Genomic DNA, 22,922 nt, shown 5'->3' with positions numbered 1-22,922 from the left:
ATGATGATGATGATGATGATATAATGATGATGATATAATGATGATGATGAATATTATGATGTGATCAATGATTGATATTGATGTGAATGATGAATGTTTTATGACAATGATGATGGTGATGATAAAGATGACTGATGGCGATGGTTTTATGAATAGATATATATATATATAGATGCTAATGATGAAGATGAAGAATAGATGAAGATGATGTTTATTGTGATATTGGAAATGTATGATGGTGTTGATTGCTTTAATGCTGATGATTTATTTAGAAAAATAAAACAATTACAAAAAATAAATAAATAAACATTTGATAAGAGTTGTAATCAAACAAACGTCTACGCAGCCTGGCTGTCTGTTCATAAAGTAATAATGGCATTGTAATAAAAATCCTTTTTATGACTTACATAGAAATTAATCAGATTCAAGTTCCACTGGAATATGACAGGAAGATATGTATTTTTGCGTTATTATAGGTTAGTGCTTATTCGCGGGGAGTGAAGATCAATCATTCGAATTCATTATGTATACAAGGCAAAGTATTGCAAGGCAATCCATAGTCCCCCGCCGGTAATGATTTCTTTATCTAACGAGCTGTGCACCCATCTCATGTTATAGATCACAGGGACCCGTCACTCCGCCACCCAGGGTATGCTCTGGACAAAGTTGTCCAAATGTTGAGGTCAAATGTCAAACAATAGGTCACAGTGACCTACTTTTTGTAATTCACACTCCGCAAATGTCGCTACTACAGGAGAAAAAATATAGGAGATTTGTCGCGGACAACCCCTTGGGACGGAACAAAGTCGGACGGGGGGAGTAAAACCCTATACCCCCCCCCCCCCCCCCCCCCCCCCCCTGGGGGACTACCTATGCATAATAGTCGTTGTTCCTTTGGCCTTGCGAACACACTATAAAAAAACAGCCATTGATATATGTATACGTAAAAATCATGGGTTTTACAGAATAAAACAATCACAAAATAGAATACTTAAGATACAACCACAATTCAGTGGGATGTCATAGATATTAATGTGTGGGATGCCATAGATATTAATGTGTGGGATGCCATAGATATTAATGTGTGTTCCCATTGCTGACAGTAGGACACGTGACACAAAACAGGAATGATTGACTGAAAAACGTCGACGACCTTCTTTCCCCTCAGCTGTTAAATTAAAATTAATAAGAGTAAACAATATAAAAATGGCATGTTATATGATGATGCGCTCTCCTAAACATTACAAAATATAATAGGAAGGGGTAATGCGATTGATATGTGCCTCTTCTAAGGGTCGAACCAGCGACCACAGGCTTCCTAGTACGACGTTGACTAAAGGAAATTTCCCTTTAGATGAGACAACTTTGTCACTATGTACAATTCACATCTTTACACATAGAAATGCTTGCACTTATAATATAATTATTTACATATACCATCGTATGATATTGCCACTATATAACCCTGCCGTATTCATACTGCATTCACATAGGCTATGCTTGCCATGAGCCGATGATTGTTGACGTCCTCAACTAGTATGACGTCATAAGTGTTACGTCAGATAGTACTGTCCCTCCCTGGACAGACGGCTGTTGTATTCATTGAACAATCATATACATATGATAAATGCAATAAATGCTGAATAAAAATGAGTGTAATTGAATTTTCCATGCAACAATAATGAACATAAGTATTGAACTGCTTTTAGTTGGCTTTCGTAAACTGGTGCGCTTTATTGCCTATGTGACATTCATATTAGTTTGGGTTGATTGTGTTTTACGTCCTATTAACAGCTATGGTCATTTAAGGACGTGCCAGGTTTTGGTGGTGGAGGAAAGCTGGAGTTCCCGGAGAAAAAAACACCGATCTACGGCCAGTACCTGGCGACTGCCCCACGTAGGCCTCGAACCCGCGATTCAGGGTGGAGGGCTAGTGGTAGCAGAATATCAGACGCCTTAACCACTTGGTCACCGCGACCCCATATTCATATTGCCTATGAATGCCAACAAAAAGCAGTTCAATTCTTCAACATAAGTGATGTCTCTTACAGGTTTCAGTAGTACTGTAATGGAGACTAATGGCTATTCAGGCACTATTACAGTAATGTAGCTAGTATTTGGCACTGGTAGAATTGGTTGATAATATAAAATTAAAAGTGAAGCAAAAAGCTCAATACTTTAGTATCATACATCAACATTATGTGTTATAGCGAATGGTACATAAAGATGAATAAGTCGAAATGGAGTTTGTAATATCAAAATTAAGTTAAAGTTCAGATGAAAGGTAACAGATATGAATCTGATCGAAAAGTCCTTGGCTTCATTAACATGATGTACAGGTATTAATTGCATATTTTATTTGAATAATTGCATCGAAGAGAAACATGACATACTGTTCTTGGCATGAAAATGTTGGCAAAGTAATTTACGAGCTATAGTTCAGACATGTTGACCACTTCTGTCATGAATTATTAGCCATTATTCCGAGAAATACTGATGACGTAATGAGCGATATGACTATATAAAAGAAGAGAAACACCCTGTCCAGAACACGTGCCAATTGGTGCCACTCATCTTCTACGTCATTAACCACGTGACTTTTGTTCAAACTGTTTTCGACACGCTCTAGAATGGTCGATTGAGTACGCATGAGTCTTGCTAAAGGTTCCTTTGTTCGGAGAAGCATATCCGTCGTGGAATTATTTGTCACAACGTTCTGGGTTGGCTCTGCCGTTTTTTCTGGGTGCACGATGTTATTGGCACGTCCATTTACATGCTGAAAATATAATAGAAAAAAGATGTACAATCTAACTCAGATCTCCACATGAACGCCAGTACCTGAGGAGACGATATTAAACAGAAGGAGAGATATTACCAGAACATCAATCCAAAGTTCAAATTATCCGCAAACATTTTTGAGTGAATGCAAATTCATTTGAGATGAAACACGGTACCTGATTGGTCAATAGAAATAATATGCGACTGTGCAATCACGATATACCGTTCGTCAAATTCTCATTTGGACCCTAGCATCACCGATGAGACCTAGAAGGACGTCAATTTGCGAAATTAAGTTTGCGTAGGGAAATATATCCACATGAACTACACGAAATAAAAATATTATACATTAGCTTCAGGAAATACACTCATCTATAAATGAAGTACTCGAGAAAGATTAATCTACAGACCACATGAATGAGAGACAATACATCTTTGTCAACTATGACACAAAATAAATCTATATTCCTTACGTAACAAAACATAGTTACTACATGAATATTATAGAAATGCCTTGACTACACAGCATACTAGTATATCTACAAAAGGATCAACTAAGTTACAGTCAGCGCAACTAGTCTATGTCACATGAATACATTTGTAATCTGCTTCGAGTACAACTAAAAAACCTACCAATTCTAACGGAGCTTCCCTGCTTTTATCTCTGTCCAGGAGATATTTTCCTGACTGAGAACAAACAAGCTTGCCTAGCTTCACTATGAAGATACGTTTCGCCCAGGATGGAATTTTCCTGCCGGAACAGCCCCGTGAGTGGAACATCAGGACGATAACAGTCATTGTACACGATAACGAGACGAGGACCATAGAAACGGCAAAATACATTCCTGAAATAAAGGGCGATCACTCTTATTACTCAAAATACACCCCTGAAATAAAGGGCAATGACTATACTTATTATTGCTCAAAATGCATTCCTGAAATAAAGGGCGATCACTCCTATTACTCAAAATACACCCCTGAAATAAAGGGCGATCACTCTATACTTATTATTACTCAAAATGCATTCCTGAAATAAAGGGCGTTAACTCTATACTTATTTTTACTCAAAATGCATTCCTGAATTAAAGGGTAATAACTCTTATAACTCAAAATACATCCCTGAAATAAAGGGCGATAACTCTTATTACTCAAAATACATCCCTGAAATAAAGGGCAATAACTCTATACTTGTTATTACTCAAAAGACATTCATGAAATAAAGAGCGAAACATCTACACTTAATATTACTGAAATGAAGGGGAAGAAATAGTTTAAAACTGGCTACACAAAATACGTCTTCAATTTAAACAAAAAAGATAGTTGTTTGCCAATTAAAGTTTATTTAATTCTACAGTGAGCTTTTATGAAGCAAGAATTACAGACGAAATCATCATATATATTTTCCCGCCCGTTACAAACATTGTTTGGTTTTTAGGGAACCTCAAAGTCAATTACATAACCTAATCACGTTATACACTGACGGAATAATGATAAATTCGAATTAAATTTCACTATTGATTTTTTGTCGCTAAGAATGAAGAATTATACCGACTCTGCATATAAATAGAGTTAATATGATATTGGTTGTTGAACAATTTATTAAGTTTACGCGGATAGTTGAAACCATTAGGAACCAGTCTGTATGTACAAACGATATTGATATTTGTTTTGTTTGATAGATAAAATGATAATATCACATGATTACCAGTTACATGTGGTGGTTCATCCGATATATCGAGCAACGTTACAGGTTAGAGTTAAACATGGATCCCAGGTATCACATGGATAGATATTGGTACATTTTCTGCGAATAAAGCATAAAGTAACGCCTCCTAAAATAACTTCAAAAAGGTCACTTCGCGAATGAAGAGTGAGCAAAAAATCAATAATATACAGAATAATAACACTATAAACTCAATATAAACATGGACGAAACGTCAACTGTACCGATGTATGGGAAGGAGTCGGACGATGCCGGCATGGACTCGGACACCAGTAGAAGGAACACAGCCAGCGACAGGAGTACTGTGATCCCTAAAGAAACCTTCTCGCCGGACTCTGCCGGGAGGATGAAGCTTAGCATGGCCACGACACTGGTCAGAATACAGGGAAACAGCACAGTCATCACGTAAAACTGAGACTTCCGTCTCATGTTGATATAGAACGTGATGTCAGGATACGGTTCCTTACAGCAGGCGTAAAACAACACATTCTTCTCAACAGGCATACCAATGAGTTCCCACTCGTTATGTTGTACGTAGTATGACAAATCGCCTACAACAAAGAACATCGTGTTTATGAAACCTGTCAGAAATAGGTACATGTTTGAACGTCTAAATAATGAAATACGACGTATATATACGCAGGTACGAAAACACCAGTCAACCTTCTCACGTAAGGTGAGTACGTCTGCTTCGACACCGTCGGGAACCTTCGGCACTTTCCGTAAACGGTTCCCGATTGCGTACCTACCTTGCTTCATCGAGTTGACAACGTCTATCTCTTTTCCATGGTGAGACCACGACCCAAACTTGAGACTACATATCTGTGTGTCGAAGGGGAAGTACGTGACGTCTACCCGACAGATGCTTTTGAGTACGGTTGGGAAGTTGTAGTGGACGGTTCCGTCGTTATATATAGAGGCAATGTAGTCCTCCCTCCCCGGCATCATCACCTCGTCACTGGCGCTATAAGTACAGACAAGAATTCTCTAAAAGGATATGTCTACTTTATCCCATCATACACATAGCTTTGAAGTTACAAAGAGCGCAAAAATTATGACGATTACCGAAATCGTTCATCTATTTCACATTATCTTTTGTCATCTTTGTGATCAATGTTTGTTTCTTTCTGCCACTCAAACACCGAACATAGAGACATGATGTAACTGCTGTGTCATTTTTAAACACACTAATATCGTTACTTTTTAGAATCTTACAAGCTTCTGTTTAAAATGATGTGTTCACCCTCGTTTGTTGCTATACTGCGTATACAGAGATGGCATAAAGAGCAATAACGAGGATAATCTCGGAAAGTGTCATGAGCAAGGTGAACGAAGACAATACAAATTACTATCAAAGCAATTGTAATGATGGCTTGATATATTTAGTACACTACATCACAGCATTGCATTAAGAATATATACGTTTCTATAAAGACATGATTTATGATTATACCTGAAAATATGAATAAAAATAAAAGGAATTTACTTTTGCGGAAACAATTTTACTTTTGCAAAGACTCTATTAAAAATAATCTTAAATAACAACGTTTTTCAGTATGATATCAAGTTACGTACCTGTCGTATACTTTGATATTAATTTACGTACCTGTCGTATGCTGTGATATCAAGTAACGTACCTGTCGTATACTTTGATATCAAGTAACGTACCTGTCGTGTACCTGTCGTATACTTTGATATCAAGTGACGTACCTGTCGTGTACCTGTCGTATACTTTGATATCAAGTAACGTACCTGTCGTGTACCTGTCGTATACTTTGATATCAAGTGACGTACCTGTCGTGTTTCTGTCGTATACTTTGATATCAAGTAACGTACCTGTCGTGTACCTGTCGTATACTTTGATATCAAGTGACGTACCTGTCGTATGCTGTGATATCAAGTTACGTACCTGCCGTATATCGTGGTATAGAGTTACGTACATGTCATGTTCCTGTCGTATACTGTGATAGCAAGTTACGTTCCTGTCGTATTGTGATATAGAGCTACGTACCTGTCGTATAACGTGATATCAAGCTACGTACCTGTCGTGTACCGTGATATCAAGTTACGTACCTGTCGTATACCGTGATATCAAGCTACTTACCCGTCGTGTACCTGTCGTGTACCGTGATATAGAGTTACGTACCTGCCGTACACAGTGATATCAAGCCACGTACCTGTTGTATAACGTGCTATCAAGCTTTGTACCTGTCGAATACCGTGATATAGAGTGACGTTCCTGTCGCATAACGTTATATTGAGTTACGTACCTGTCGTATACCATGAAATCAAGTTACGTACATGTTGTATACCGTGATATAAAGTTACGTTCCTGTCGTATACCGTGATATCAAGCCACGTACCTGTCGTATAACGTTATATTGAGTTACGTACCTGTCGTATACCATGATATCAAGTTACGTACCTGTCGTATACCGTGATATAGAGTTACGTTCCTGTCGTATACCGTGATATATAATATAAGCCACGTCCCTGCCGTATACCGTGATATCAAGCCACGTACCTGTCGTATACCGTGATATAGAGTTACGCTCCTGTCGGATACCGTGATATATAAGCCACGTACCTGTCCTATAGCGTGATATAGAGTTACGTTCCTGTTGTATACCGTGATATATAATATAAGCCACGTCCCTGCCGTATACCGTGATATCAAGCCACGTACCTGTCGTATAGCGTGATATAGAGTTACGCTCCTGTCGTATACCGTGATATATAAGCCACGTACCTGTCGTATAGCGTGATATAGAGTTACGTACCTGCCGTATAACGTGATATCAAACCACGTACCTGCCGTATACCATGATATCAAGCCACGTACCTGTCGTATAGTGTGATATCAGGGATCCAAACGTCCTCGTAAGGTACAGAGAAATGGTCAATATCCTCGTAGTCCGAGACATTCCACCTCATACGACAATCTGTCCAACTCTTAGATAAAGAAGGGGAAACATTTAATCAACGTTGAAGCTGTTATATGCTATTACCGTAAAATGTCAAACTGACAATAAAAGGGAAACAACTCCCGCTTGTTCAGACAAATCTATTTAAATGTTGAAACCAGCAACACAGATGAAACACTATAACTATTATTACTTGAAAGGATCTATTTCAATATGATAGGGTGGATGTCATGAAGCAACATCAGATATTTTATTGAAATACTTTTATTTAAAACCCCACTTACCATACGTAGCCAGACGTTAATGGAGATGACTTGTTCTCTTTCATTCTGAAATTGGATTAAAATATGGCCGTGTAAATGGAAAATATGCCCACTTACNAGTCGTAGAATTGATTTTTTCGCTCTTAAGTGATTCTCAGTGTTATACAATGTACGCCATATTGTATATAATACACACACAATACATATTACCAGTCGAGACACAAACGCCATGAAGCATCGCATTGTATAAAATTAAACTAAGTACGCTTTTAAATTATACACAAAAAAATATACATATTAACTGCTAAAGTGATGCTGTTTGCTGTGTTTCGGTATAGTAGTTTTATTATGGTGTTAACTTTACTGGTTTCTGCTAAAGAGATGGTGTGATGGTTGTTGTGTTTTAGAATAGCAGTTCTATAATAGTGTAAACTTTACAGGTAACTGCTAAAGAGATGGTGTAATGGTTGTTGTGTTTAAGAATATTTTGTATATAATAGTGACTTACGTAGAAAAGTGTTTATTATAATGATGTTATATTTTGCAGTTACCCTTTTAAAAAAAGGCTGTCAGGATTGAAGACATAGCGCACAACATGAAGGGGAGATAACTATGAATTCAGCTCTGGTAACTGTTTTGACACAGTACGTGTTAGATTCTTTTCTGACTTATGAAAAGTTCTTTTTAAACATCCAATAAGAGTTTCCATGTGACGTGTCGATGACTATTTTGGTATGTACACTGTCATCTTCATCAGACAAATGCTCAGTGATATGTACGAGTTGTCTGCAAAATCGATGTCGATTCGGCTACGCTGTAAGCGTATGTAAAATAGTTGTTATATATGTACCGAAATGACTCGATTCAGCTACGCTTTGTTTAATACCTCGTCATAGATGTGCGAGAGTCTATGAGCCCCCTCACCTCGATTTAAAACTGGCCCACTGCGGCGTATCCAGATTGCTTCTTTTATCTGCCGCTTGAACAGATTGCTCTTTCTGTCCAATACTTTTGAGTTATTCCATTCAATCACATGCTTTTTCTGTGTGGCATGGTCTGTACTTGCCAATTTATTTATCCGGGACTCCAACTGCTTCCTTTCTGATCTGGTGAACTTTTCCGGTGTTCACCAAAGCGGACCCCAAATCGCCTTCCAGTCTCTCCAATACCGTACTAGTCATCGAAACGTCACATAGAAACTCTTATAGGTTGTGTACAAAGAACGTTTCATAATCCATACTTACCAATCTGAAAAAAATGTTTAGAAATATCTTATTCTGACTGTTTTTGTAATAAACAATTCACAGTAAATTGACATACGGACGGACTTAATGAATTTATACTACATTAAACACATACTAATATATCAAACCATGGTCGTTATAGTTTAAGTAATGAATACATGTTTTACAAGACAATCAGTATGGAAGACAAATAAATCATACTGTTCAGTCACTAGTGATATATTTTCTTAATTTAATATGCAGGGACGTAGCTAGCCCTTATTGCAGTGGGATCATTAAGAAGCGACTCCAGGGCAGGGCCTTGGTAAGGGGACCAAGGGGTAGCAACAAGCAGTGTTTTTGTTTTTTTAGAGTATTTTGTTCTTTATATTTTCAAATGTGCAAGCATTCGTCAACGCGATATATGGAAAATGTTCGCTAAAGTCACTCTTTCAAATTGAAAATCGTTCAAAACAATATTTTTTTATATTGAAAATAGGACAAAATGATAAATAATATGCTATTGAAACGTTGGTTACAAGTTCACATAATCACATACAAACCTACACCATTTAGATTGAAAACGTTAGTTCATTAATTATGACTGGTCATTGCATTACTTAACAAACGATTTTCATTAATTAATAATTTGTCGTATATCAAATAGCAGATATTTATAATCGATTAAATCATTTCAATTTACACATATTATCAGTATCATTATTTGTTTTCCATCAGCTAAAGTAACATCATGTTACTCCTAATAAAACAAAAGACATGACGGATATAAATAGATCACATATATGATAACATGGTTATAAATAAATCTTTGTGAAAACCTAGTGTTATAAATAGATTAAGATGAGAAATTATCTGGATTACTTCATCAATATTATTGTTGAAGTCAATATTGCGTTGATGCCTATTGTTTAAGGAATTTTGAAAACTCGATATTAATATCAAAACATTAATAGCATTTCAATGAGGTGGACACCTGGTTATATAAACCAGCAGAAATATATCGACCGAAGACATTTTATTATGTTGATTTAAACATACTTTTATTTGCATCTTTTATACAATTTGGGATTGGGCACAACTTATATAAAGCCTATTCCCAATTTTATCATGTTATAACAGAGGAGGTTAGGAAAGGCCGGATAGTGTTGAGTGGAAGTATTAACAGGTACGTAGTCAATAAAGGATTTAATTTGGTGTCAATGCTTATGTATCAACTTTGACCTAACAGTCAATATACAAGTCCCTTGATCAAATATTACCTTGCAGCAAGCCAATAGCATAGCGGTCAAACCAGACTTGATTACAGCCCTGACGCAGTATGACGTAACACAGTTGGACATTTCATATATTTGTTTTACCAGCCCTGTCAGCTATGTCCCACACAGACTTTCAAGTATCTCAGATCATACTATATTGTCGACTGATAGGACAAACTCTTTAACACAACTTTAGAAAATGGCCTTCGATCTAAGCAGACTGTGTTTAACCGGTAACATATTGTCAATAATTTTCCTGGAAACTAACATAGTTTTAAAGAAAGCTTTTAACGAACACTGATTACCATATTCATCTGTGTTCAAGCTGTAAATAAATCAACAGACTATATTGATTTTAAAATATCATGAATAAATCAGGAACAAAGTTACACTATACTTTATGATATATATCATAAATAAAATTCTCATTTTAAAAACAAATTAATAGACAGCATTAACACGTGAAAACATATCCTTTAACTTCACGTTAGAGATAACTTATTTTCTGAGTGCAAATGTGTTATTTTATTAATCAACCACGTCTCCTGAAATTAGAAAAATTGTTTTGAACAAATTGCAGATACTGTAGCATGGGTTTTGTTATTGTTTAATTGTTTACTTTATGTTGCACTGTATATATGTACAACTGATGAGACGAATAGCTTAAATCATAAATGAATAAACGGAATACGTACTAGATCAATGATCTGTCGCAGTGCTGTGTTTAAAGAAAGGGTGACATTTCCATCCCTGGAACACACAGGCAGCAGTCTCTTGTTGTAGTGTTGAAACAAATCCTCGTATAATGTTGTGGTGATGATGTGGGAGTGCGCCTGGCACGAATCTGAAACAAACCAGGCATAAGTTAAATATGAACTTCATCATTTATTAAAAATATCATTTCATTAAATATATGATATGCAACAGGAAAAAACCCAACAACACCAAACAAACAACCTTTTGTCCTGCAGCAACTGATCAGTAAAGGTAGAGAACCCTTTAGCTATAAGAATTTTGATAATAAACGTATGAGCCTCAGGCATTAAAAATACACAAATAATTCACACAAGAAATATTAAATTAAATTAAGTTCAAAATATTCCGTCACATCCTGAGAGCTATCATTTTATGTACTTTTAAAAGAATTGATAAACTTATTAATGTAGTCAGTGAAACAATCAACATTTGTCGTGTGTGTATGGAGATACATATCTGCTATAATTACAACTGTAAATTCGAAAAAGATTATAATGCAACTCGGGCCAAAATTGCAGTAAAAGGAATTAACAATTTGGTTGAAACAAGATGATAATGTAACCGTATGCTGTGTCTGATGATTATGTATTAATACAACATATTATATATCTCAGACGTTTTAAGAAAAATAGTGCAAGAATTCTTATCCAACAGAAAAGAAATGTAGAAGATATGGGCTTTAAAACCTGTTTACGAAGATAAACGATCGTCAATATGCCTTTAGCTTCTCAATTTAATGGGATTTATAGAAGTCCTAAACATGTTTCCATAATTTTCCATCCACCAAAAAGAAGCAGTTAGGAGGTAAAATGGTACCTTATATGAGCGATCTTATTTTAAAGGCTGGTATACTCCGAAGTGCTCGGTTGTGCAATCTGTGTTTTTGACTGGTAGCAAAGGCTATTATCATTGTCAAGCAGGATGTCATTATTAAACATCACTAGAAATACGAAGTTATCAATAACCCATTTTAAATTGATGTTGCGGCGCTAGAAGCCAAACAAAGTAAATATTTATTACTGTAATGTATGGTCATTTTGACCATTTAAGACTGATGAGTGATACTGGCGATCTAAAAATAAAAATACATTTACCTGTCTCTAGTGTTACTACATATGCAGTACAGCAGAAGGGGAGAAATGCCTATTAAACCCATTATAACGTTTCCCATTAACAATTTTGGCTACATCGGATTATTTATACTTAAACTATCATATAATGTAGCCCGTGCCAAAATGAATTCGAGCTAACATGTTTTGTTACCATTCTTCATCTTGTAATATCCGTTTTGACAAACGAAACACCATTTTCGAGAAGTGTGGTAAGATATGCATAGTCTATTTGCTGAATACAACTGAGAGTCCCTCATGTGTGACGTTTGTCTCTGTTTAGCAATAATAGGAGGTTTCTACCCACTAACTGACCTGACAGCGGTAGCCGGAGTGTTGACAACATACAGCTTATCGACAGTGTTAAGTCAAGTACATTCATACTCAAGTTCCTAACTATGAAATCAATACGTCTACGTTCTGTGTGTCAATCAAATATAATCTCTAAAAAAAACAGTACTCGTTTGTTATTCCAGTCATATGGGTATATATGAGGAGCGAGTTTGATTTGTATAGTAATGTACATGTACACAGAAGAAGTAGTGGGTAAATATCGTCATGCTTACAGCTTTATTTTAATATCAACATACAGAGTCTATAGTTAGAGTATACACATACAAAGATAAGATCAGTTCATATAGAGAAAATTAGAATACCACAAATAGCCTGCACTGTGTAAACATTAAACATGGGTTCTTCTTCATTTTCAGCACATTTTTGACAGAGTGTCTTTCTATAATTGTAACATTAAAAACAGATGTATTGTATACGTTATCTTAACAACAATCCCAATACACTATGATGTTTACATGTGACACTTGCTTTCCTTGTGCAGTATAGGATGGGCCTGCTTATAATTAAAGGGTTCCCAGGTTTTACCCTGCCTTGACGTGTACAGTCAATATGTTCATCACGACAACACTTTTACTCTCTACTACATCAAACTAACTACATAAATAGTCCGAATATTTACAGCGGTACGAGTAATACATCTACATGTAATGGTCACTGACTGAGTCTGAAACTAATTTTAATATTCCGTTGTCTATCTGGTTGTCCTTATGAAAACTACTTTGCTATTGGACCATAACAACAATGCTTACCATATAATCTAAATAATATAACGTAGCCGAAAATCAGCGGTAGGAACGTTTTATAGAAATCTAGGAACCTATAGAGTTAATTACAATTTAGTTTTACATGTATTGTTCTGCTTTTCATACAAGCATACATCAAACATTAATGCTAGTATAAAAGTAAAATATCTTCTCCGAATTTTCATTTGCTGCCGGAACTTGGAAATGAAAACGGCTTCGTGTATTTTTTTAAAATTACATTATAAAAAGCCTGTCGTATTAATTTTCCACTTGTTTACACATGCATTTCAGGTTTATTGCACTCGCAAGTTTGAAGCCTTAACATTCTGACCTACAGTAGTGCTGATGATTTTGATTATCATTTTAAATCCTGTTTTAGAAGGACGAAGTGCCGGCGAATGAGGAAATATTACCTCCGTGACAAGGGTAGTGTTTCCGTGTGAAGTGATGCGGACACTAACCACAGTATTGTATGCAATGCTAGTGTGCAGGTATTTCTTAACTGAAAGCTTCCTATCTATAATTGTGCTCAACGAACCCGATGAAGCTTTTTCTGTGAAATGAAAACCTGTTTCAGGGTAGTTGTGGATCATGTCAGTGTGGCATTTCGTGGGTTTGGCGACAAGCCATCTTGTACATCACAAGTTATAAGTAAATAAAGCGAGCTGAGTTATTCCTGTTACGTCGTTATTTTATCGCTCGAATACTTTCTTATCCGAATAATCCTTTCGCTGATTTGTCAGCAACGATTGATAATAATATCAACAATCTTGTTATTATATTATATCAATAAATTGTTGATTCTCAATTATTTGTCTTTACTTTGGCATTTTTTTTATTACGAACACCATCAAAGAATGTATTTAAATTTTGTCTTAAAACATACAAGAAAGGTGAAAAGTGAAGTAATATATCAAAGGACATTTTTTTCGGTTAATATAACTAAAAAGTATGTCAGAACTGATGAACCACTGAATGTTATAAACCATAATACCAGCAAACCACGGACTTAGATAATCTAATTCCGTGATCAAACAAAATGTTTAAATATCTGATTTAAAATAATACAAATCGTTCCAGGTTTAGTTTGTACCAAATCTTTAAAGCTTCATTTAGTGGAATCAATATTACCTTTCGTACAATTCAAGCGACTCATTCGATTGATAGAAAAGGGGTAAGATGGAGTAACGGATTTATATATTGACGGTACTACGTCGAGCTAAGGTAACACTGTGAAACCCTGAATTTGAATCAGACCCGTCCTGTACCATATACAGGTATCATGTGTCGCTTGTTAGCTTATAGTCCATCGGTATAGAATTTTGATGTGTATCAAAACTTAATGCGATTACTTTATTTTATCACTACCTACTGTATATTGTACAATACATCATATAAATCTGTATAAAATCGGTATAAACTGTAAGTCTTTATTATGTACTCACGATAATCTATATACATGTTTATGAAATCATTATGTAATGTATGTCTTTACAATGTCAATGTATACTGTATATATTTATAATATAAGTCTTGATGGTATATCTTTTTAATATCATAATGAAATGTATATGTTTATAACAACAACACATACTGCATATGTTTATAACAACAACACATACTGCATATATTTATGATATAAACTCATACTGTATATGTCTATACTATCAGTAAATACTGAATACGTCTATACTATCAGTAAATACTGTATATGTCTATGCTATCAGTAAATACTGTATATGTCTATACTATCAGTATATATAGTATATGTCTATACTATCAGTATATACTGTATATGTCTATACTATCAGTATATACTGAATACGTCTATACTATCAGTAAATACTGTATATGTCTATACTATCAGTAAATACTGTATATGTCTATACTATCAGCACAAACTGTATATATTTATGATATCATCACTGCTTTTATCTGTTTTGAATATATATCAAGAAGAAACGCGAGTCAATAAAGATTACAAATACCACCAACCAGCGAGAATCCTGTTGGAATGACTTAACTTAGTAATTTCATTCACGTTATTAACTGGAATAAACAAGAAACCAAACAGAATTATAAAATATTTTTTTTCTAGTTCAAAAGCAGACAGACATACATCTAGAAGTTGTTTAACATTTTCCGATTACATGTATAATATTTCTATAAGCGAACGATCATATCCGGGAAGTATGCTTCTTTTAAAATGCAGTTAAACTATTCATATAGTTAAACTATTCATATAGTTAAACTATTCATACAGCAGAAGGTTAGCGTGATATCACCGTCGCATTTTATATATTCACTTGGTTAGCGAGTTTACAGATTGTCATATGATGTCATTTATCGATAAAATGTTGATTGATCAATAATATATAGGCAATATTATTGAGCATGTACTCTTCTGAGGTTTAAATCACGTTCAAATCTCGTTTAGATCTAGCGTAATAGGTTTTCATTCATTTCAACAAATTATGATAAATTTCAAAAACATTCATGCATCTGCAAAATGTGTCAGAAAACTAGATGCCTACATTTAAAGAACATTTGTTTTAAAAAAGTTGACCAATTCAGCAGCCATTTGAAAATGTATTTTATACACAAAACTGATTATTTTTGAATTAGATAAAAGTGTCATTTTATCGCCATTTTAAATTGCAGCAAGTTGATTTTTTGCTTTGCACGTTTTACTGTTCATTAATATGAAAATAATATCTAACAAAGTGATAAATTAAAAAAGTATTTAGTCTTACTAAGGCTTTTTTAATTTTGGATCCCCCAAAAGGTGAAAATAACACAAAATACAACATGGCAAACATTTTATTGTCTGTTTCAGGAAGAGAAACACATTTTCTCTGAAAAAACATTGATTGCAGAACTTTTTAAATCAAGTGTCAAATATTCAAAGAATAGTTGAACATGAATGAAAAATCAGGAGCAGGGGTAACTTAATTTCTGAGAAAGAAGTGTAAAAAAATTCACTTCCAATCTTTTAATTGAAAATAGCATTTTTATCAATTGTGCAGACACATATATTTCTTATAACACGTTTTGGATTTCTTTTTCTTTTTCTGCATACAGCAAATAAAAAATAAAAAACTGACCTGAAATCACATGTGATGTAAAATTGGTCTCTTTGACTGACCATAGCACAAAAAAACGAAGGCAATATTTATTTGGCATTTCTTTTATTAATCACGGACTCCTTTTTCTAGAAATACATATGAGGAGAAACGTTTAATACAGATTTTTTCAACTTCTCAGAAGTGTGCACCCAAACTTTATTAATTTAACAAAAATATTTAGAATCGTTATTCACGCTGATTTGAACAATTTTATAGATATGAAACACATTAAACAGTTTTACAGAAAAACATGACGTAACTGATAATTAGCCAAAGATTGTTCTCAAGTCAGTCAAATATTGTAATAAACAGAAATCAAGGAAAAGGTTTACATAGCTGTATATGTTGCCCAATCTGATTGGTTATTTAATTTATGAAATATATTTTGAAATGAATTTATTAGCTAAAAGTGAATATGACACTTTGTCATAACACCGATCAATCTGATCGTATAACCAACCGTGCGTGTAAAGATTTTAGCATTAAACTACCTTCTTTGGAAAGTGATTGTCCTATAATTCTCACAGGATAGCAGAAAAATTAATCATAACGCGCATCAACGCTGCTATCCTGTGAGAATTATAGGACAATGGAAATAAACAAATAATCATCAATTTAATTTTAACAATTGAATTAATATATTCCACCGTGAGGATATTCACCTTTTATACAACATAGCTACATTCATTGTTGCGAGTTACATTAATCATCGGTCAAAACGACGTCATTTTGTCACGGCGTCACGAACATGTTCTTCATATTACTACACCAATGGGTATTATGTGATAATTATGATCCGATATCTTTCTATTTTGTTTGGTAAGGTTAAATAGTGGCAATGCAGAGCAAATGGAAAGGTACATAACTTATATCATAATTACACATATTGTTTCGTTGATTTCTATGTGTTATTGACAAAGTGAAATGAAACAACCGCATAGGTATCATTTTGTTCAACTTATGAAAAGCTCTGTTCGCTTACACCAACTTACAAAGAGAAATATTTCATGGCTGCACACCTGTACAAACTGAAGTTTCCTCTATTGGTCTATGACTGTATGCAGTGTGTGTCTTAAGTCGCACATTTAAGTTCATCACTACAGTTGTCTCAGAAACTAGCATCATTTCAATTGGTGAAGTTGACAAATCTTTTACAATTCTAACCTCTGTCTAACATGCCCCAGGAGTATTCAGGGTGGTGTGCTGGGGTAATCACCACAATAAATAATCGATACTGATGATCGTTAATGTCTAGTTAATGTCTAGTTAACGGTCCTTGTACACTTTGGTTATCTGTAACATATATCTACGTGGACAAACCAGTGACGATGAGTATATGAACCAAGGGACGAACGGCATTCTTCATTTGCCAGTTTTAACCAAGCTGTAGTAACGACATCCTCGATCTCCAGTGGTTACGCTCACTTTCGCTCTCTACACAGAGCAGAGAGCGAAAGTGAGCGTAACTCCTGGATACCGAGGATGTAGTAACGACGGACTTTCCATTTATATTAATACGGGTAAACCCATTTTCCTCACAAAGTGAACATTGTCAACACTCACAAGCGCAAATTAGTGTCAACATTTAAAAATAGTGTCAACATTCACAAACCGAAATAAACGTTAACATTAAAAAAAAAAGTGTCAATATTAAAATATTTACAAGCTGAAAGTGTTGTCACATTCACAAAATAGTTTCAAAATTCACAAACCGAACACTTTGTCAAACTCAAACGTTTTGTCAATATTCACCTACAAATGCACCAAACATCTTTCCTCAATTCGCTTTAATTATACATGCCACATAAATAAATATAGTATAATACACATATGTGTTAGCATTACAATGCATCTTTTATGATACTGATGATGGTATGCAGCAGTTTTTCAAGGAAGCTGTGTTGCGAGATTTAATTCATTGCTAGCCATTAATGATTACCGTAATTGTCAGCATAAAACCTACGCGTTATACCGTTAGGATGTTCGCGTTCGTTTGGGCTATCATGTGGTGATTTACGGTACGTACGCACTACCTTTGTTGACCTGAGTCGTGTACATCAGGTAAATCAAAGTAAAGGTATCTCTAATTAAGGATTCGTGGGTATACAACGATTCTGAATGAACCAAATCAACGTTCATCCGGTCAGCATCTTCATTAAATCAATTGACCATTTCCGTTTCGTGATGGTCATCAATTTACACACAGGATGTAAATACAATCAACTTATGCGTCACACTCAAGGAAATAGTTGAGAAACAGACTCCAGCACGAAGTTATATGTGTTCATCTGATCCTCGCAGCTTCTTGGAAAGTGTCAGGAAAATGTAATATGTATATTGATTGATGTCGATCATTTTGAAGTCAGAGACATGCGTTGTTTATTTTTAATCAAATCATTTTAATTCAATGAAACATGCCCTGTACCTCGCCGACATTTGTGACGGACTTGAACTGAATGTTTGATCGCGTAGCAACACAAAAACACTGCGTGCAGAAAGAGGAAATACACTGTTTATATCAAGTGTATTTGGATCGTTGGTGTGTTTTGCTTTTTGTAAAGTGTACTATCTATTAATGCACACCTGAAGTACACGCATCGCACGCTACACGTGCAAAGTATTATCTGTGTCATGCGTGAAGATAGTAACCAATATAAGATATACGAAGCGCGAAGCTTTTTACATTCAGCAAAATCCGCTACTCCGGGACTTTACAGGATATGTATGAATATTTTATAGGATTTATTAGGCGTTACACTGCACATGAACAGTGTTCCTACGTGCTGTATATTTGATTGTTTGCCAGTATGTAGTGAAATACTCTTGTCAAAACAAGATCTTGCCTTTGAGCTGTTTTCATACAAAATTAATAAGAAAACGTCAAATGAGCAGAAAGTTATAAAGTTGCGTTTATGCACGGAGTTAGCTTTGCAGTCTTATTCCGTGGATTAAGCGGTTTAAGCATCACCTTCCGCCGATTCGATTCCTTTACGGAATTAAAATGGGGTAAAACTACACCAACATTATGTAAATACCTCATGAATCTTATTGCAGCATACACTGTTTGTATATTTTTTTTAAGAACACTAACAAGGTATGAGATCATACCACGTGCGATACATGTATGTGGTGCCCAGTAACTTTGATATGTTATATTTCTATAAGTGTCTGTTGCAGGTAGGTACGAGGGGCTGTACGTATCCTACACGTACTGGTCCTGGGTTAAACCTGGAATAGTTCACCGATAGAATCAATACCTATTCGAGCGTTACGGTATTGAAAACGCAGCATGTTGACTGCACGTGGAACTGGTAATCTGTAAACAGTTTTAATTCATCTTGCTAATTGGTGGAGCTTAGATGACTCGGATGCCGCGGGGGAAAGATGTAAAGATTTTCTTTAAAAAATACCCCTGTTTAACGTACAGCGAGGCAAATTAACTACTGTGGAAAAGACAAGATATTTTAAATAAATCTGCTTATTTATCACATGAGTTTAATCGATGTCTCAGTGTTTAACATGAATATTTGTTAACCCACCTTATCTTAGATCTATGTCACCATTATTGTTAAGTGTAATTAGTATTGGCGGACAACTTTCTGTAACATGGGACTGCGTGCAAAATAGGATTGCGCAATAGACATCTTTTCTGTCACATAATCTACTTGTATCTACCTGTATACATACCTGTTTGTTAATGCTTACACTGACTTTCATACATAAAAACTCATATCTAGGATAGGTCGGGTACCTGAACCATATATATCTTTGTTTGGGCCTTAACTCTTGACAGAGATTAGAGCACTGATGGTATAAATGCTTCCAGTTGGAGATGTCAGAAAAAAAAACATCTACATTTTGTCTTATAATTCCTTATAATGTGTAACAGGAGAAACAGAAATGCAGCGGCCACACCGGGGTTCGAACCCAAGACCCTCCGAACTCTAGACGGACGCTCTACCAATTGGGCTACCTGGTTGCCAACGATCGACCCTGTCCAGTTCTGTTCCAAATGAATGGATATCACTATGGTGTGACTATTTATTACTATAAACATATCTGAACTTAAACTTATTTTTTTAAATATATTTTTAACAAGATACATATCATAACTATCTTTTAGTCATATATAGAGACGGGTAGACAGACATATAGCCGTTTTGGGAATTGATATCGATCAATAATGTAAACCGGCGCATTGTTTGTTTGGTGTTTAACATCCTCGTAACAGCAAAGGAAAATAAAGACGGATTCCTTTGAAAGTACCACAGGAATACTGGGGCAGCAGATCAATTTTAATTTCTTCAATGCCCACGACCCCTTCGAAAGATGAAAAACCTTGTAACGACATGTAGTAGGAAACAGCAAGTCTGTTCTCTTCTCGAACCTGTAGGGGTACCACTCTGTCAAGATACATGTATGCATGACAAAGTAAAACGTCCTAGGGGAGGTCTATCTGAGTCTGTAAGAGTCTAATAAGGCTTTTAATATTAACTACCTTAATTTATGACTTTTGCTTTAAAAGTGTCAGTTTTACTGTTTGGAATACATTGTTGGACAGAATATTGGTTCTGTATAATGTTCAACAGGGAATTCATATTTAGAAATTGTAAGGAATTTTTGTTTTGTAGTCCTTAATTGTATTATGTTATTGGCAACTCGGTAGTAAGCGTTACAATCTAGAATTTCGAACAAGATGCCTGTTAATAAAAGTTGAATAACTAAAGCTTCAAAAAGGGTAACCAGATCTGTCTCTTGGCATTTCCATATAACACTGATTATGTAAGATTATCACACTGTGTTTTCTCAACGCGAGCACGTGGATGAAATCGATAGGTCATCGCAGGTGGACTCGAGACGTTATACACGTGCGAGCGTGAGGAAATACTGTGTGATAGACTGTTTATCACATCAGTATACTACCACGTGATGTATTTCCCACTTCATAAAAAGTCAACTTCATACATATTTTTCAACCGACTTCAATGATCAACGAGATCCTCGATCTTTGATAAACGTAAACAAAAAGATGTCCTCGGTTTGCTTCTCCATCTCTGTACATGTGCGCTTAAAACGCTGTTGTTATCCTCACATGATTTGTTTATGGCAAACTATTTTCTTGCGCGAATCGCCTTTGTGTGGATGCTTTTCCGGTTCAGGACGTCATATGGCGCGAGCAGACGTTCTTTTTTTTCGAGAAAATACGTTCCTAAATTGTAAAATCCCTTCTCACGTGGTTCTGGTTCTCAAGTCGATTTTGACTTCTTCTTGTGTATTCTCATACTGACAATCCACGACACGGTACTTATAATGCTACCTTTATGAGGTATACAGTAGTATATAGATAACAATACTTCCTCTTGCGAAATTACATAGGTACATAGATTGTTATTCTGACAAGTAAGGATTATACAATCTTTAAAAGTTAGCTCGGAAATAAAAGTAACTCTACCCGGTCATTACATAGATACCATGACGTACTTATGTTAATTTGCCGTAGACAGTCTAGGATTAGTACTAGGGTTTAGTGCTATGTCGTGAGATATTGAAAACATTGGAGCATAGTGTGTTTTGCTACTATAATACAAGTAGTCCTTGGAATGGTATTATCTCAACAAAACATCTATTTACCGTTAGTGTCGCCGCATGCCAGCGTAATGGCTAAAAATAACACCACAGGTTTTCAAACACACACCGGCAGGTGTTTTCTTATACTGCAAATGGGATCTTTGTTTCCGCTTCGGGGAACATGCATTTAAGTAGTAGCCTAATTAGGTATCACCGAATGTTGTCTTTTATCAAATTGATTCGGAAATGAACAGTTTTGCTCTTTGTGTCATTCATGGCATAACAACTGTCTCAAATATTGTAAATGTGTTACGGCTGTGTTAATATAACAAATTAGTTTAGAACACCAGTGAATTCTACAGAACTCATACGACCAAAATAACCCCTCCAACCCGCCAATTCCGTCCAACATTTTACAAGCAATAGACAATTGCCACTATTTCTGAATCGATAACCTAAGTGTGGGCAAGTCTGTTTATTTCTCAATAACTTGAGTGTAGAACACGACCCAGTTCACCGGCGTATGAATATATGTAAATATGGGCAGACTTCTTTCCGCAAACCTCGTGTCAATGTTTACAAACAAACGCTAGCATTTAGACTACCGTGCATTCGAGACACCAAAATAAAAAAACATTTAAATTTTATTTTTGTTGTTGTGGTGTATGCTTCTGTCAGCTATTGTCAGAAGCTACAGTCGCGATTGTTCGTCGGTACAAAAATGCTCCATTAGCTCCAATCTCTCATCTATGAGTGTCGGCCGCCATGACACAGAAACGATGGCTATCGTTTCTAGAAATGTACCAATATCTCAATTTCATAAAAATATAAAATTATTTATTCCATTTCCTTACTAATACAATTATGAAGATATTGTATAAAGTAAAATATGGATATTTTATGTGAATAGAAATATTGAAATGGAGGAACTTTTTCTTTTGTTGTGACGGAGAAAGTGGGCGGCTTTTGAGAATGGCTGTTTTGCATGGTTAACATGACATTAAAATGATTTTGACCGCAGATTGCAGTGGCGGATCCAGAGACCTATCTGGGTGGGGTTTCCAAATTTCCTTGGGGGG

General features: G+C 35.4%; 1 protein-coding gene across 2 annotated transcripts in view; it reads right to left on the bottom strand.

Annotated features, from left to right (window-relative positions):
- Window positions 1–1,935: 1,935 nt before the first annotated feature.
- Window positions 1,936–22,922, bottom strand: part of LOC110445511 (neuronal acetylcholine receptor subunit alpha-10-like) — a 43,956-nt gene continuing 22,969 nt past the window's right edge. For both annotated transcript variants that reach the window (XM_021490181.1, XM_021490182.1), the window contains exons 2-8: window positions 10,884–11,032; window positions 7,710–7,754; window positions 7,344–7,453; window positions 5,251–5,465; window positions 4,726–5,052; window positions 3,412–3,623; window positions 1,936–2,776 (exon numbers count right to left, since the gene is read on the bottom strand). In XM_021490181.1, coding sequence (XP_021345856.1) covers window positions 2,462–2,776; window positions 3,412–3,623; window positions 4,726–5,052; window positions 5,251–5,465; window positions 7,344–7,453; window positions 7,710–7,754; window positions 10,884–11,032 — 1,373 coding nt within the window. In that variant the 3' untranslated portion in view covers window positions 1,936–2,461. The remainder of the gene's footprint in view (window positions 2,777–3,411; window positions 3,624–4,725; window positions 5,053–5,250; window positions 5,466–7,343; window positions 7,454–7,709; window positions 7,755–10,883; window positions 11,033–22,922) is intronic.

Source organism: Mizuhopecten yessoensis, unplaced genomic scaffold, assembly GCF_002113885.1.
Source record: "Mizuhopecten yessoensis strain PY_sf001 unplaced genomic scaffold, ASM211388v2 scaffold2317, whole genome shotgun sequence".
Taxonomy (NCBI): domain Eukaryota; kingdom Metazoa; phylum Mollusca; class Bivalvia; order Pectinida; family Pectinidae; genus Mizuhopecten; species Mizuhopecten yessoensis.
This window is presented reverse-complemented; position numbering and strand designations above follow the sequence as displayed.